The sequence below is a fragment of the Canis aureus genome, chromosome 28 (assembly GCF_053574225.1).
Source record: "Canis aureus isolate CA01 chromosome 28, VMU_Caureus_v.1.0, whole genome shotgun sequence".
NCBI classification, from domain to species: Eukaryota; Metazoa; Chordata; class Mammalia; order Carnivora; family Canidae; genus Canis; species Canis aureus.
The window spans coordinates 26727610-26746386 of NC_135638.1; the positions used below are offsets into that span (position 1 = coordinate 26727610).

Here is an 18777-nt window from a genome sequence, read left to right on the forward strand (position 1 = left end):
TCCTTTTGTGACTGGCTTACTTCACTTAGCATATGTCGCCAAGGTTCATCCATGTTGCAGCATGTGTGAGAATTTCCTTCCTTTTCAAGGCTGAATAACATTCTATTGTATGTGTATGCCACACTTTGTTTATTCATTCATCCATCAATGGACACTTGGGTTGCTTCCACCTCTTGGCTGTTATGAATAGTACTGCTATGAACGTGGGTGAACAAATATCTGTTTGAGTCCTTGCTCTCAATTCTTTTGGATGTATACCCAGAGTGGAATTGCTGGATCATATGGTAGTTCTATGTTTAATATTTTGAGGAATAGCAAATTTAGTTTTGAGGTTTCTAGCAGTCTTCTTAAGAAAGGAAACATAATAAATTATATAATTCACAGTGCCCTTGAGGTAAACATGGATCAGTTGTTTGTGAGACTAGAAAAAACTTTCTCCCACGGGTACTTATAAAGAAGGTGCTCTGTATTTCAATGAGCAACAGGATCTATAATTGCTTTAGAGTAAAGATAACAGTGCGCTTCCAGGGGCTGTTCAGGGCAGATGATGGCACAATGCCAAAGCACAGGTCGGTGATGCAGACCATGCGGTCCAGGCTTGGAGTGGGGCTGGCTCCTCTTAGGATGGAAATTCAAAAGAAGAAAATGGTCAGCAGGGGAGAGAGAAATTAAGAAACACAGCCCAGGGAAAAGGGAGTTTTCTTTAAGAAAGCATTCTTAGCACTTTGCAATTTGGAAAGGAGAATTTTTTTACCCAGGATAAACTGTTCTTTATTTCTCTCTGTAGCAAACTGTATTGCTGATTAACCACCACTTTCATAAACTTCAAGTGGGCCATTCAAGCTGCCTCACCGCTGCTTAATGTCCTGTACTGAGCATGGTCTTCCCATAGTGCCGACCATGTTTTGTTTTTATTAGGAATTCACCTCGCCTTGTCTACTAAGAGGAAAGAAAAGGGAAATCACACCTCAGAGCTCAGCAAGCCCATAAAATGGCAGAGATTCCTGAAGAAGGCTGCCCTGAACCCCAAGGCCCCGGCTGCCTGCACTGTAATGAAATGCATGACTATGGAAGACAATAATAATTGCAGCAATGGCTCGTTCCAGCTCCCGGATGATTTGGTGCTGTCAGGAGTGCGCTGTCCTCTGACATCCCAGGAGGCGAACGGCACCAGTGACTGCGGGCCCTGATTGGGGCAGTGAAATATTGCTGGCAAAAATTAAAAGGTCCCCGTGTCAAAATAATTCATGATATGCATATCTTCCATTCTGATGAAACGGCTGATATCCGGATTAGCAAGATAATAAAACTGATCAGGCTACAGTTAAACAATTTAAGTTGGAGAGCTGTTCATTTTGTAGGTGTCACTTGTCAGATCAAGGGGTCAAAGCAGAATGAAAGGCTCTCCCCGGTAACCTTCCGATGATGTGGATTTGGAATGTTCTTCATGATTTGTCCAAAGTTTTCATCATCGGGCTGCCGACTAGCATTACCGCGGCAGGCTGTGTTCTGACATTCAAATCCCCGGAATGACAGGTTATTAGGAGAGGAGAACTGGCTCTACATACATTAAGCACCATATCTCTGACCTGTAATGTGAACTGATAGTGATATTGTAATTGAGTGAGTCTGAAAAAAAGGAGGGGAGAATCTTTATTAAAACATGGCAATAGAAAGGAAAGCATTTATATTTCCGATGATTTGTGGGTTTGTAAAATAAGCTTTTTGGTGATGATTTATTTTCGGTTTCTGGAAGGCTGAGTGGTGTGCATAGTGTTTATTTGGTGTAACAGTTATTAAACTAAGATAACACAAACTCTCTCAGCTTCTCTCCACATGCTGAGCAGGCACAGATCAAAAGAGATTTGTTCTATTAAAGGCAGGAGCTTTAAAATGAACAAAATGGACCCAAGTACAACCCAAGGCCAGGACTTCTCCTCGGGATGTTTATACCTTATAGCTTTGGCTTCACCCCTCTGCCTGAGGCTGAGATCTTACTTTTCCACGAGCCCCGTCAAGGGGGGTGGGTGGCCTCCCTTATTGGTGTCAGTGACTCCATTGTGGGGTGGTGTCATGCACTGGGAAACTAATTTAATGTGCATTAATGGGGTCCTAGGTGATATCTTTCATCTTTCTCGCGAAACACCCTAGTTTCAGGGAATGAGGCAGGCAAATCACTGAATTCAGTGGTGGTTGTGGACCCTTGAAAGAGCCTGACTCTTTGGTGACCATAAAGAAACTCAGTGTGTGGGAGCACCTTGGTGGCTTGGTTAGTTGAGCATTTGACTCTTGGTTTCAGCTCAGGTCAAGATGTTGGGGTTGTAGGATCAAGCCCCACATCAGGCTCTGACTTGGTAGGGAGTCTTTCTGAGAGTCTCTCTCTCTCTCTCCCCCTCCCTCTCTCTTTTGGCCCCTTCCCCACTTGCTTGCTCTCTCTAAAATAAATAAATCTTTCAAAACAAAACAGAAACTCAGTGTGTGTTTGTGTGTATGTGTGCATGTATATGAGTGCACACACGTGTGTCGATGCACATATGTGTAGTGCATGTGTATATGTGTGTGCATGAATACATACATGTTTGGGATCTTCTCCTGATTTCATAGGGTAAGGATTGTCCAGAGAAAGTACTAATAGTATGAGCACTGGGATGAATTTCAGCAATGACACGCTAAGTGACTTTGGGCAAGTTAACTAGTACCTCCATCTGTAAAATGCAGTGATAGTTGTCAATGTGCTGTGAAAAAGGAGAAATGACATGATTGGCCTGAAAGCCATTATAAATTACAATATGAACATAAAATATTATTGTTAAACCAAGAATAGGACTAACACATGTTTAGCCCCATGCAGATATAAGGGTTTATTATATCTACAGTTTTTTGCATATTAAATAGGAGCCTTAACTCAGATGCTTCAATATTTGAAGTATATTCTATAAAAATACCTCCTACCCTCAGTGAAATATGGTAACTTTAAATATTTTGGAAACAGTTATCATCAATCTCTGTTTAGTTCTCACTATTACAGTAATCACCTATTTTTTATTTTATGAATTTTTCGTGTGTGTGTGTATAAAGGTGGTATGTGTGGCATCACAGGCTTCCCCAAAATTGAAGTTAGTGAATATCACTCTTCTCATTTTACAGATGTTGATATAACAGAGGTGTTCAGAAATGCCAGTAGTGAGTCACCAAGGGAAAGAGTAGAGGCAGGGATGATCCAGGATTTCTGGCTTTAAAAACTGGGCAAGGGGACACCTGGGTGGCTCAGTGGTTTAGCATCTGCCTTTGGCTCAGGGCATGATCCTGGAGTTCCGGGATCGAGTTCCACATTGGGCTTCCTGCATGGAGCCTACTTCTCCTTCTGCCTATGTCTCTGCCTCTCTCTCTCTCTCTATGTCTCTCATGAATAAATAAATAAAATCTTTAAGATAAAAAAGGGAACTGGGTGAATGATGGTGACATTTTTAGAGATACTGAATTCTGGGAGAGGGACAGTTTCTGGGAATAAAAACTAAGAGTTTCATTTAGGACAGATCAAGTTTGAAATGCCTATTATGTTGTCTTTTCCAGGTATGAGTTGAAAGATAGTATCCCTGAATGACTTGCTTTTATATTCACACAGGAGAAATGTTATAAATTAATTAACTTACAAATGTTATAAGTGAATTTTATAGTTAAGTAGATAAATTACAAAAAATAAATCAAGGAGTTGCTTCAATCCAATAAACACATAAATATATAAGGCTCTTTGTGTAAAGAATACATAAGTAGCTTCTCCATGTGAAAAAAAATTAAATACAAGAGTAGAGAGTAGCGATCATTGTGGGTGAGGATAATCAAAGAATGTTTATTCTGGAGGAGGTTAGTTTAGAAGACCTTGGTCTCGGGTTGATAGATGAAAATACAAGGGTTTTCAAAGGGGAAAATTGTCAGTAACTACTTCAAGTATGCATCTGGATGGAGGCCTATCAAAATATGAATTTCTCTTAATAAGAGTGTAAGAAATGGTGAGTAGAGACAGAAGTAAAGCAAAATTGAAATAATGGAAGAGCAAGAAGAGCTAGTATTTTAGGAATAGCTATATGGAGTGATGTCTGTATAAATTCATATATAACTAGATACTTTTCCTTTTTTTTTTTTTTTTAAGATTTTATTTGTTTACTCATGAGAGACAGGGACATAGGCAGAGGGAGAAGCAAGCTCCCAGCAGGGAGGCTGATGTGGGAGTCAATCCCAGGACCCCAGGATCATGTCCTGAGCCAAAGGCAGACACTCAACCACTGAGCCACCCAGGTGCCCCAATTAGATACTTTTTCAAGTATATCAAGGACTATGAGTCAAGGATAGGTGAATTAAGCCAGGTTGCAATTCAATGAGCACACTTACTCTTACACACATTTACAAACTCATCAAATTTATGTTACCAAATGATTTCTGGATAGAGGGTAGTCCCAGGTACTGGGATCTTGGATAGCCAGAGGCCAACTTCGTACACCTGTTTATGAAGATATGTATGGTCAGCTTGTGTTTGGCCACCGGGTGCCTCCTAATGTGGTGATATAGGAAAGAGAGGAGAATTGAGAGTGAAAGTGTTTGGATAAACACTGCCTTTGGGCATGCCTGGGTGGCTCAGCGGTTGGGGGTCTGCCTTCAGCTCAGGGTGTGATCCCGAGTCCAGGGGTTGAGTCCCCGCATCGGGCTCCCTATGGGGAGCCTGTTTCTCCCTCTGCTTATGTCTCTGCCTCTCTCTGTGTGTCTCTGATAAATAAATAAATAAATAAATAAATAAATAAATAAATAAATAAATAAGTAAATAAGTAAATAAATAAATAAATCTTAAAAAAAAACCACAGTGCTGGTAAATAAACTATTTTGTGCTAATTCATTTACACATTTGTCTGTAGCTGCTGGCTAGCTGGGAGTAGTTTTCCTATGTCCTAGGCTAATTCCCACATTGGGAAGATCTAACTCAGTCTAAGCTACTTATATCAGTATAGCTGTTTTGAGTTATTAAGCTAAAGGACTTGTTAGAGCAGGTGTGAGAGGTGTCATCTTGTTCCCAGGTTTGGGGTCACTAAAGGCATTAATTTAGGGTTAGGCCTGGGATTACATGAGATGCCCAGTGAGTTGATCCGACTATATTTGTAATTTAGAAAAAAATATATAAAAATTGTTTTTTATATATTTAGGCAATATTGTCAATGTCTATTGTGCAGGACATTGTAAGACAGAGTGAAAGAAGGGAGGAACAGATGATTGATGGTATCACTCAGTCTTGCTGTGGCTAAAATGCTTCCATGGGAGGACCCATTTTATTATTGGATATCTGATGGGTATTTTTCAAAGAAGTGGTTAATCTCATTACTACCTGTAACAGCTGAGTTGAGACCAGAAACCTTCCTGAATTGATATACTCCAGTGCTTATTTATAGATAATTATAATTCCATAAAAGGTGAAAATGAAGTTGAAAATAAAATAAGGTCCTGAATTAAATTTGGTCAACCTTCTGTTTTGTTGGAAGTATAAGTAGAAGACAGCTTCAACTTAAATGTCTTACCAGGACCAGCACAGACAATATTGTCTTATACATAGTCTATAGTGTCATCTGTATACTTACATGCTGAAATTATTTTTCATTTCCAAAATAATAATATTTACTCCCTTGGAAGTCTTTAACAAATACAATGGCTCTTGGTTCAGATGTGAAACATTTAATCAGATGTCCATTGAAAATCAGAGACTTTTTGGTTATATTTATAAAATGTTACAAACTCATATATCTTGGATCTAAAATGTTTGAGGAATTCCCAGCATATAAAGTAAAAGTGGGAAGACCTAATTTAGTTCTAATTAATTCCCTCAAACCAGACCTTTGGGCTTCTTTTTTCACCTTCCTTCTTTTGTTGACACAGTATTCTTTGTCTTTATTTTTTAAATGTCTTTACCTTTATTATCATTACTCTATCTTATTAAGTCTCATAATAGAAGGGAACACTTCTAAACTCCACTTACCAGAAAGAGAGTGAGGGTGAGGCTGTTAGTATTGTTGTTTGTAGCTACCTGAGGCATGATATGGTCTAACTTAATTTCATAGGGATCATATTTATTCTTATATTTCTTTTTTTTTCTTTTTTTAATTCTTATATTTCTTGATTGAAGAATTTGTAACATTTCAAACAAAATAAATGAGGTACTTCTGCTGCCTTTCTAACGGGAGGCATTACAGTTTGGTCGAATGGAGCATGTGCTCTGAACCTGATAGCCTGGGTTTGAATCTCTGTACCATAACTGTGTGACTTTTTGGATGGGATACTTACATCTCTCTGTACTTCAATTTCTCCATCTGTGAGGTGAGGACAGCAATAAATGGTAAATTATCTCATAGACTTAGTGCAAGGGTTTATTTAGTTGTCTAATGCACAGCACTGACTAGTGTTGGCTAATACGATTATTGTTCACAATTTCCCATTGTGGTCTCATTACCCTCACTCGCTCTTAGTGAGGTAGGACCCAGCTTTTTTTCTCTTATTCCTTTGAAATTTAGGGGCCTGTGCCAGCTATTATCTTTATTGTATGTTTCTAGCTTTATATTTTAATACATTATTTAACAGCACAGCTAAACATCTCCTTAAGGCACTAAAATAGAGGTTTCCTATTGATCAAACTCTAGGAGGGACAGGGGAGATGGAGAGGACTGGGGAGGAAGATGACCCCCGAGAGGAGGAGGAAGCTAGTAGGAAAGTTGGGGGCTGGAAACATACTTCAGAGGGAGCTACCCCTTGCTGTGCTCTGCTGAGAGCTTGTCCCCAGAGCGCTCAGATCTGATGGACTTGCTGATTGGGTCCTTCCTTCTCAGGGAGCAGTGTGTACATGTGGTTCCGTGTCTCGCCTACAGGGGGCAACACTGCAGCTCTGGTCATTTGTATCCTCAGGTTCCCTCCTATTTCCTTTCTGAAATACATTGTTTTTACAGCCCATCTAATTTGGGTGTAAGCTTGGCCAGCCTTGTTGTCATTTTAATATATATTATTTCGGTTTTTCACACAATCTGTAATTTATTTTATTGACTTTCTAATAAATAGGGGGGCAAGGCTCTTATTTCCATATGGACTGTGCATTTTGGAGAAGCTTCTGGTGGCTCGATACTAGAGCAAATCCACTCTGGCTCATTTTCATCCCTCCCATTTGAGGTTTATGTGCCTCTCCTCTCCTAATTTTTCATTAGAATATAGTAATAGTCTGAGGAAAGGGTGATCTGATATGTGATATATTTCATTATGTTCTTATGGTAAGGGCAGCGTCTACAGTGGGAGAGCATCACTAAGTTTTCGGCACGGTAATTTATTCCGCAGCATTTAAATGCTGTAATTTTCACACGGAGGCACATGCTGCCACATCTATCTTCCCCTGGACCAGTCTGTCTTGCTCTTTCCTTTTCATCTGTTTTGTTTTTGCATATTTTTTTCATAAATTCGACAGATGGCCTCCTGATGAATCCTTGATAATACTGTCATGTAAAGCAGCTAAGACTAGAAATCATCTCGCAACAATTTTTCATCGCAAAGGGAAAATTGAACAGAGACAAACATCGCTAAGTCCATAACAACAACCACAAAATATCCACTTTGTGTAAATAAAGAGGACAGGCTTGCCTCCTTGTGCTTCCACACAAATGCCAAGCGTCCTTTGAAAGTCCTCTGAATATTTCATGTTGTGTTTAGATCCCTCTTCCAGCCTCAGGTTGGTTGAGGTTGGTGGGTTTTCATATTCTGAGCATTCGCACAGCCTCACGTCCTCTCTCCTCCCTGAGCCCCTCCTCGCCGGGCTTGGTAATTGTGGATCAGGTGAAGTTTGCGTCCCCTCATTTCAAGGTCATGCACCAGTAGGACCATTTTCCTGACTCAGAGGGCACGTAATTTCACAGCCGTGTACTCCTCATTAATCCCCCCGAGTGGGGGCTTGGGAAGTTCCAGATCACAGGTTTGTTTTTGTCTTGTTCTCTGACTCAATGCTTCACAAAGGGATTAGATTAACCCCTTTGATTGTATTTGTGTCTTACTGCCTCCTTTTGAAATAAAGTGATTTCTTCCACCCTCTCTCCTGCCCCCATTCCCCACCCCTTCCCATTTCCTGTCCTCATATTTTTTCCTCCCATTTAATGAATAGGTTGCAGTTCATTAAAGAGAGATTTGTGGCAAATACAGGGAATTATTCATTTATGGTAGTAATTACAGCTTTCTTTTTAGATAGACATATATCTGTATGTATATATTTTTCCATTCTCTTTCAGAAGCTCGTTTATATAGTCTCCAGGATTATTGCAAAGATGAAAATGTGTTGTCCAGTGGGTGTGAATTGAAGTCCCTCTGCATCTGAATTCTTATAGTTTCTAAAAATTTGAATGTCCTAAAACTAGAACATTATTAATTTGTTTCTCTGCGCCGTTGGCTTCTAGGATGAGTAGGCACAGGATCTCAAGTGAGAGCTTGCCTCATTTTTAAAATGGCTCCTTTCTCCTTGCCTTCCCTTTCCTGTTCTCATTCCTGATTCTGATGGCTTCTGTGACCCGCAGCAACCACAAAAAGGACCCCCCTGGGCCTTTCACAATTTCTCAGGATGTGTGAGCTGTTGCAAGCCCTCTTTGCAGGTATTGAGATTTTCTACCTTCCATGATGGTAGCAATAATAGCTGTCATATAGCCAGTGCCTTCGTTCATCAGGCACTTTATTCCCATTGAGATAGGCATTACTGCACCCATTTTATGGAATAGGAAGCCAAGTGTAGATGGGGTTAACTCACCTGAAGTCCACATTATTAGAAGGGTTGTAGCCAGATTGAAATCAGGCCTCCTAGATTTCATAATCCACACTGTCTCCTTCCTTTATTTCAACCTGCTTATCACCTGAAAAGCTGTTCTAAGCTCCAAATTAATTAATTAATTAATTAATTTATTTATTTATGAGAGGAAGAGAGAGAATCTTAAGCAGACTCCACACTCAGTGTAGGGCTCAATGGGTGGCTCAATCACAAGACCCTGAGATCCTGACCTGAGCTGAAATCAAGAGTCAGATGCTTAACCAACTGAGCCACCCAGGCACCCCTAAGCTCCAAATTTAAAACCAACAGTCCTGTTTTCCAGTTTATGTGCTTGCAAATGCAACAACGTGACACTGTACTCCACTTCAAGGGATGATGCATTTCCTTTTTCTCTTTCTCATCCCTTTGACAATAAACACAAGCTGCGCAATAATCAAACAGAATTGGAGTATGCTGGACGCAATCCCAACTTAAGAGACAGGATATCAAGCCTGCCTAGACATTGCCTGCCCTCTCTTCACGGAAGCAGTGGAATTCAGGAATGGAGAGCATCAGCTGTTGGAGTGAGTTTGAATCCTGTTTTCTCTATCTAGTTTGGAACACAGATTGTTGTGAGGATTAAAAGTTAACATGTGTATACTGCTTTAGAAGGTCTCTGGCTCAGAGTAAGCACTCAATAAGTAATAGCATTTGGTTTTGTTGTTGTTAGAAGTGTTAGTCTGTGGTCCACCATGGGGCGCTTGGCTGGTTCAGTCAGTAGAGCATGTGATTCTTGATCTTAGGGTTATGAGTTCAAGCCCCATGTTGGGCATGGGGCCTATAACTTAAAAAACAAAAACAAATATTCTATGGTCTAGCAGGCAGAGAACACTAGGAATACACCTAGAGCCAAACCAGAGTGAGGTTTGCTTACTTGATGCAGCCTGGGATAAAGAGCATTTAAAGAAGCAGAGGCTGGTGTTGGATGCGTGCTGGTAGTCTGATGACTGGATAACCCACTGGTGTTTCATCAAGGAAGTAGGGGGATTGAAATGGGACGATAGCTGTCACTGATAGAGCAGTGGAAAGTACTCATTTAATCAGAGGATGAAGGATGTTTAGTATCCTTGTCTCTCTCATTTCACACATGGCCTTGGACAGACTGTGTCTCTGCCTTGTTCCCCTGCATCTACAGCATGACTTTGTTTGATATTTGTTTACTTTTGTAAGCATTGTTTATGAGCTGTTGTGAAGGTTGTGGCTTAGGTAACTGCCAAGACCTTTGTTACCACTTTCTCATTGATTAGAAGCCTTCTAATAAACAAACGAACGGATATTTAACAACTTAATGACTGCCTTCTTCTAAGTGTCTTAAAAGATAACCCTCACTTTATCCTCCTAAGAACCCTATAAAGGAGGTAGTATTATCTCGATTTTGTGATGAGACAGAGCAGTTTAGTAACTTGCCCAGGGTTACAGCTAGTCAGTGACCTGTGATTGCTTTTCTCTGATGTGCTTCATTTCCTCATGGAAGGAAAGCTCACTTCAGGCATTTGGCCTTCCCTTTAGATTCAAAGAATTCTGATAACCTCTCTTGTGACTGAGGCATAATTAAAAGTGGGAGTTCCTTTCTCCTCTTTGCTATATGGCGTTTCTATTATTTAAGTGTGCAGATGGATGCTGGGTGAGGAAACATAAATTTAAGTTGTGGACTTGGGTCAAGAGGTTCAGAGGACTCAGATGCTTTTGGAACTTTTATGGGGCTGGTTGCATAATGTGGTAGGGGCTTGGGGAGGTGGGTTGTTATGGTGAAAAGGGTTGAGAGACAAATAGGGAGATAGCTGGACAAAATATTTTATTACAGACAGTTTTGGGATATTGGCAAGACAACATTTTATAAAATACCGAAAGTCAGTTAGGGTCTGGATTTTCTATTTCACTACAGAGAGGCCATAACTGCTATAAAGAAAGAAGGCCCTGGTAGTGAAAATGGAATTCAGAAAGGTAATATAAAAGTATAATAGGGAAATAACTCAAAAAATTCTTATTTTAAAAAGCCAACATTTGGTCATATAACAAATATTCATTGAAAATGTAATATATGCTTGGTATTATGATAAATCCTGGGAATATAGTATCTTACAGGGAAGACAAGGTCCCTGACCAAATTCCTCCTTTTTTAAATTCTATCAACAAATACTGAGCACCTACCGTTGTGGTAGCACCACACACACACACACACACACACACACACGAAAAACCAAACCAACCAACAAAAATAAAAGCAAGCCCGAAACCAAAATTAAAATTAAAAAAGCAGATGGACACCAAAATAAATGAAAATAAAATGAAATAAAATTTATTTATTTCAAGTCTTTGCTTTCAAGTTACTCATTCTTTACAAATGAGGGAGACTTTTTCTTGACCACAACATTTTGCGATAAAGGACTCTTATTCAAAGCTGCCACTCTGACTGCTTTGCTGTCCGCAAAATACATTTCTTTTTGGCTACCGGATGAGTCCTTTATTGAGTGCAGGCACGATTTACAGAGCTTTCACCACTGCCTTTTCTCTCTCCACAAGAATGTGCCGTTGGGCATTTTACCCTCTGCCATACAATGAGGGTGCTGAGACAGTGTGGGTGAGTTGCCAGGCTTCACACGGCTAAAAATGATAGTGATGGGATTTTAACTTAGGTGTCCTCCCCTCACAGAAAGCAGAAACTTAAGCAGTTGCACAATCTTTACACTCTTGTTTTTTCATTTGCTTTATCCCTCAAACAAATTTCTCACTAATTCTCACATTTACTAACTCCGCATAGCTACTCTCTTTTAGAAGACAAATTAAGACTTCCTTTTTTTTCTTTTTTTTGTTAGATAGACAATATTTATATGTACTTCATCTCTGGCCATCTTCTCTATGGCTATAAGATAATAAAGAGAAAAAGGCAAGTGTGAATGACACGTTTTGATTTGGCTTTGGGAGTCTCAGGTGCTTGTGCCTTTTTGTAAGTTTGGGTCTTGAATTCTGTTTTCTCATCAAGCTCTTCACTATCAAATATGAAAGAATGTTTTGCTTATATCCTGTTGCCTCAACCTGGGAATTTTGATGAACTCAAGAGTATATGTTTTTGTTAAGGCAAGTTATTGAATCTCCCTGTGCTTCTGTTTCAAACTTTTTTTAGATTTGATAAAGCACAGATATTTGATCAACAGTATTTCTGTTGGAAATACCTTTTGGAGGGGAGTCTGCAGACATACATGGCGAGGACCACAAACTCTCCTGTTCGACATGACACTGCCCTCTGTCTGCTCTGTGACCCATGTGGGGATTTGTTAGGCTGAGATCACAGATTTTATTCATATGATGGCACTACAGCCAGTCTTCTTCACTTGTGAATTCATATCTGGGAGTGTTTATTTGGAGAAGTTATCTTTTGTAACAGCCTTCGTGATTATTTCTTCTTTCCTTTTGTTGGGAGTGAGATGAGGGGAACAGAGCTTGTTTTTGTAGTCCTTGTATGTGAACAGTATTACCCTCGTATGCATATTAAAATTCACATCTTTCCATTTGCAGGAACTTATTCTGCATTTTCTCTATTGCTTAGGGGCTGGGTTATTCCATTTATAATTAATTTTTTAATGATTTATTGCTCAGATGCAATTTTGTCTTATAGAAAAACAACTCACTGGCCTCTCACCCTTCCCACCATATACTCCTGCACTGTTTTTTAAACCTCAAGAAGCCCCTACTTCCTAAGTGCAATGCCTGGAGATTTTTCCAATAGAAAACTAGAAAAATTCCCACATTCTGCAGCAATTTCAGTACTAGCAGAGGCATCAGCTGTTTGCAGCTGTCCCTTTGGGACCACAAAATCAAACAGTAATATTCCTGATATGGACAAAGCCTGGGCTTCAATTATTCAGCAAGAATCACAGTTGTGCAGGGAAAGCGGCATGCCAAAGTGGACCCACACAGGCCCGGGAGTGAGAAACTCCACATTTTAATTTAGATTCTGCCCTAATGCATTTCACTCCTGGGTGAGTCTCTGTACCTTTCTGTGTCGATGCCTTCAAGTGCAAAGTTCCATTGCCTGTAGTTCTCTGTCATGTTGTAGTGAGAGAATAATATTTCTCCTGTGTGCTTTTCTCTATGTCTTTTTTCAAGCCTTTTAATTGTTAGGTGTGGAAAGCTCATCATCCCCCAGGCAGGCAAACCCTGATCTTTCTCATCTGGGTGGATGGTCAAAAGTGTCACTTTTTCTTCAAAGCCACCCATCCTTTGGAATCAGTGGTACCCATCAACCTGCCTGGATGCAAACTCTAGGTTTCTATCTGACTTCAGCAAGGCGGGAGCCAGCTTTGCACTGAGCTGAAAAGAGGAATGGATAAATGTTCAAGTCCCAGCTCTACCGCTTGTATTTTTTCACCAATTTGAAGACACATTTAACTTGTATGAAATTGAGGTGTACTCTAAAATCAATGACATTTTTGCATATTGTCATAGCTTAACTTTCAGCATGTTTTCCTTGTTAGTGGAACATAAAATAATGATGAGTGACCTAAGTTGAATTACGTTCAGTGAAATTGTACAGGAGTTTTAACTAAAAATCAGCCAATGGACTGAAATTCTATGGTAAGTGTGCAGTAATGTAGTATGTCTAATTAATATAGCAGACAACTTAAATAAGATATTTAAGTTGACCACAAGCTAAACATAAATCAGTGGTATAGTGTTTTGAATAAAGAAACAAAGAAGCAAACCAAGTATATGTGATTCATTCATTTCATTCATTCAGAAAATACTTTTGGAGTGTCTGCTAGTACTTTGGCACTATACTAGGCACTGGGACACAAAAATAAGTAAGCCTAGTTTCTGGCCTCCAGAATGTCATAGGAGAGAAGATGGGAAGGAAATTAATTAGACTGTGACACGACATTAAAATTATATGGAAAGTAAAAAGTGACCAATATAATGATCAGGAGGTAAGGGGAGACAGAATAGGTTTCCCTAAAGACATTACATATGAGCTAGATATTAACTCCATTAGTTGACATATAACATTGTATTCGTATTAGGTATACAACATAGTGATTTGCTATTTGTATATGTTGTAATATCACCACAATAAGCATAGTTATTATCCCACATAGTTACAAATTTTTTTCTTGTGAGGAGAACTTTTAAGGTCCATTCTGTTAGCAACTTTCAAATATACTATATATGTAATGTATGATATTAGTGTATTAAGTTTAAATTTCCTGAATTTGATAATTATATTCTGGATATGTAAGAAAATTTTCTTGTTTTTAGGAGATACAAACTGAGATATTTAGGGGTAAATAGTGATAATATCTGTAATTTACTGTCAAAAGGCTCAGCAGAGTAATAATTGCTATGTGTGTGCAAGTGTGTAAATGTGTGTGCACGTGTGTGTGTGTGCGCGTAGGGAGAGAATATAAAGCAAATGTGGCAAATGTTAGAAACTGAAGAATCAATTTGAAGTTTCCTTGTTTTATTCATTTATTTTTCTGTAGGTTTCCTGTCATTTGCGTTTTTTCAAAATAAAAAGAATTTCTTCTCAAAAGTTTAAATATTTAATTCTAAAATTTCCTAAAGAAAAAATAGAATCTTTTTATAATTTAAGTTAGATATGCATTGGGGAAGGACTATTTAGCAATCATGTAGATTATCTTTGAAACATTAACATTGGATTATAAAATTGGATATCAAATTACTAATATCTCAATATCCATAGTTGGGCCTGCTATATCCATTGTATATCTCAAATATCTGGAGCAGTAGTTTACTTTGAACTAACACCATGTTGGCCTCTGAGTACTTTTATAGTTAGCTAAATATGAAAAAATCTTGTTTTGATGAAGTAATTAAAATCTGTAAATGGTCATCATAGGATAAAGAACTTCCTCCAAATTATTATTATGTATATGTCAGTTGTTTGAACACAATGTAAAATTCTATTGCTATAATACCATATATTAATAAGGGAGATTTTTAAAAAAGCAAAACATGTAATATTTGGTTTCAACTCATATTATGTCTTCATGGAAAGAACTTTTATTTTTATTTTTTTAAAGATTTTGTTTGTTTATTCATGATAGACAGAGAGAGAGAGAGAGAGAGGCAGAGGCAGAGACACAGACAGAGGGAGAAGCAGGCTCCATGCTGGGAGCCTGTCACGGGACTCGATCCCAGGACTCCAGAATTGCACCCTGGGCCAAAGGCAGGCACTAAACTGCTGAGCCACCCAGGGATCCCGAAAAGAACTTTTAATATCTATTCTGTGGACCAATAATTGGAACAATTGTGAACTAGCAAATCCTCTTTTATACATCTTCTGACAAGCTTTCATCCTGGTTCCTCAGGAAACTGGTAATTACACTCACAATCATATTAATTACAGCTTCTACCACCAGCTCCTTTTTAGGGACACCATATGCCAGGCATCATGCTAAGGATTTTATATATAAGGTATATCTCTTTGTAAATATATAGTTTAAAAAAATCCATTCTGACACTGTTTTAATTGGCATATTTTGTCCATTTGTATTTGATATAATTGCTGACATACTTGGGTTTATAGCTACCATCATCTTATTATGTTTTCTGTTTGACCCACCTATTAGATGTGCCCTTTTCTCTCATTTATTGCCTTCCTTTGGATATACTTTACAATATTATTTAAATATTCTTTACAACAGCATATTTTCTCTGTATGATTAGTTATATGTCCTATCATTTTATAAAAGTAGTTACTACAGAAATTATAGCATGTATTCTTATTCAGTCTAATACAAAGATTAATTTTATCACTTCTATAAGAATCCTAGGATCTTAAAATACTGTAAATTCATTTACTTCTTATTGTTGTCATGCATTTTAATTCTGAACACATTTTTAACCCCCATAAGACATTATTAATTTGTTTTGAACAGTCAGTACTCATTTAGACTTACCTACTGTCTAGTCTGCTCAAGCTGCTTTAACAAAATGCCAGATTGAGTGGCTTAAACAACAGGAGTGTATGTATGTATGCATGTATGTATGTATATATGTATTTATTTATTTAAAGATTTTATTTTTTTAAAGTAATCTCTGTGCCCATTGTGGAGCTTGAATTTACAACCTAATTATCCAGAGTCCTATGCTTTACCAACTTAACCAGATACCCCAATGGGAATTTTTTTGGGGCGGGAGAAATAAACTTTATTTTTTTCCTTTTTATTTTAATTGGACTTCAGTTTGCCAACATATAGCATAACACCCAGTGCTCATCCTGTCAAGTGCCCCCCTCAGTGCCCATTACCCAGTCACCCCCACCCCCTTTCCACCACCCCTTGTTCGTTTCCCAGAGTTAGGAGTCTCTCATGTTTGTCACCCTCTCTGATAATTTCCCACTCATTTTTTCTCCTTTCCCCTTTAATCCCTTTCACTATTTTTTATATTTCCCGAATGAATGAGACAATATAATGTTTGTCCTTCTTCGATTGACTTATTTAACTCAGCATAATACCCTCCAGTTCCATCCACGTTGAAGCAAATGGTGGGTATTTGTTGTTTCTAATGGCTGAGTAATATTCCATTGTATACATAGACCACATCTTCTTTATCCATTCATCTTTCGATAGACACCGAGGCTCCTTCCACAGTTTGGCTATTGTGGACATTACTGCTAGAAACATCGGGGTGCAGGTGTCCCGGCATTTCACTGTGTCTGTATCTTTGGGGTAAATCCCCAGCAGTGCAATTGCTGGGTCGTAGGGCAGGTCTATTTTTACCTCTTTGAGGAACCTCCACACAGTTTTCCAGAGTGGCTGCACCAGTTCACATTCCCACCGATAGTGCAAGAGGGTTCCCCTTTCTCCACATCCTCTCCAACATTTGTTGTTTCCTGCCTTGTTAATTTTCCCCATTCTCACTGGTGTGAGGTGGTATCTCATTGTGGTTTTGATTTGTATTTCCCTGATGGCCAGTGATGCGGAGCATTTTCTCATATGCATGTTGGCCATGTCTATGTCTTCCTCTGTGAGATTTCTCTTCATGTCTTTTGCCCATTTCATGATTGGATTGTTTGTTTCTTTGCTGTTGGGTTTAATAAGTTCTTTATAGATCTTGGATACTAGTCCTTTATCTGATAGGTCATTTGCAAATATCTTCTCCCATTCTGTAGGTTGTCTTTTAGTTTTGTTGACTGTATCCTTTGCTGTGCAAAAGCTTCTTATCTTGATGAAGTCCCAGTTGTTCATTTTTACTTTTGTTTCTCTTGCCTTCATGGATGTATCTTGCAAGAAGTTACTGTGGCCAAGTTCAAAAAGGGTGTTGCTTGTGTTCTCCTCTAGGATTTTGATGGAATCTTTTCTCACATTTAGATCTTTCATCCATTTTGAGTTTATCTTTGTGTATGATGTAAGAGAATGGTCCAGTTTCATTCTTCTGCATATGGATGTCCAATTTTCCCAGCACCATTTATTGAAGAGACTGTCCTTTTTCCAGTGGTTAGTCTTTCCTCCTTTGTCGAATATTAGTTGACCATAAAGTTGAGGGTCCACTTCTGGATTCTCTCTTCTGTTCCATTGATCTATGTGTCTGTTTTTGTGCCAGTACCACACTGTCTTGATGACCACAGCTTTGTAGTACAACCTGAAATCTGGCATTGTGATGCCCCCAGCTATGGTTTTCTTTTTTAATATTCCCCTGGCTATTCAGGGTCTTTTCTGACTCCACACAAATCTTAAGATAATTTGTTCCAACTCTCTGAAGAAAATCCATGGTACTTTTTTTTATTAAAGATTTTATTTATTAATTCAAGAGAGACATACACACACACACACACACACAGAGAGAGAGAGAGAGAGGCAGAGACACAGGCAGAGGGAGAAGCAGGCTCCATGCTGGGAGCCTGAAGTAGGACTCGATTCCGGGTCTCCAGGATCATGCCCTGGGCCGAAGGCAGCGCTAAACTGCTGAGCCACCAGGGCTGCCCACTCCATGGTATTTTGATAGGGATTACATTAAATGTGTAAATTGCCCTGGGTATCATTGACATTTTCACAATATTAATTCTTCCAATCCATGAGCATGAAATATTTTTCCCTCTCTTTGTGTCTTTCTCAATTTCTTTCAGAAGTGTTCTATAGTTTTGGGGGTATAGATCCTTTACCTCTTTGGTTAGGTTTATTCCTAGGTATCTTATGCTTTTGGGTGCAATTTTAAATGGGATTGACTCCTTAATTTCGCTTTCTTCAGTCTCATTGTTAGTGTATAGAAATGCCACTGGTTTCTGGGCATTGATTTTGTATCCTGCCACACTGCCGAATTGCTGTATGAGTTCTAGCAATCTTGGGGTGGAGTCCTTTGGGTTTTCTACGTACAGTATCATGTCATCTGCAAAGAGGGAGAGTTTGACTTCTTCTTTGCCGATTTGAATGCCTTTTACTTCTTTTTGTTGCCTGATTGCTGAGGCTAGGACTTCTAGTACTATGTTGAATAGCAGTGGTGAGAGTGGACATCCCTGTCTTGTTCCTGATCTTAGGGGAAAGGCTCCCAGTGCTTCCCCATTGAGAATATTTGCTGTGGGCTTTTCGTAGATGGCTTTTAAGATGCTGAGGAATGTTCCCTCTATCCCTACACTCTGAAGAGTTTTGATCAGGAATGGATGCTGTATTTTGTCAAATGCTTTCTCTGCATCTATTGAGAGGATCATATGGTTCTTGGTTTTTCTCTTGCTGATATGGTGAATCACAGTGATTGCTTTACGAGTGTTGAACCAGCCTTGCATCCCGGGGATAAATCCCACTTGGTCATGGTGAATAATTTTCTTAATGTACTGTTGGATCCTATTGGCTAGTATCTTGTTGAGAATTTTTGCATCTGTGTTCATCAGGGTTATTGATCTATAATTCTCCTTTTTGGTGGGGTCTTTGTCTGGTTTTGGAATTAAAGTGATGCTGGCCTCA

General features: G+C 38.9%; 1 protein-coding gene across 26 annotated transcripts in view; it reads left to right on the forward strand.

Moving 5' to 3' along the window:
* LOC144300571 (uncharacterized) overlaps nt 1-18777 on the forward strand; it is a 227658-nt gene that overhangs the window by 73115 nt on the left and 135766 nt on the right. For 15 of the 26 annotated variants that reach the window (XR_013367287.1, XR_013367288.1, XM_077876789.1 and 12 more), the window contains one exon: nt 9244-9384. The exons of 7 other annotated variants lie outside the window; for them this stretch is intronic. Coding sequence is in view for 13 of the 19 variants with exons in the window: in XM_077876789.1 (XP_077732915.1) it covers nt 9244-9384 (141 nt within the window). In the remaining 6 variants the exon portion in view is untranslated. Of the gene's footprint in view, nt 1-787; nt 1338-9243; nt 9385-18777 lie in introns of those variants that run through there. 4 more of the 26 variants (XR_013367282.1, XR_013367289.1, XR_013367283.1 and 1 more) reach the window with 2 other exon arrangements.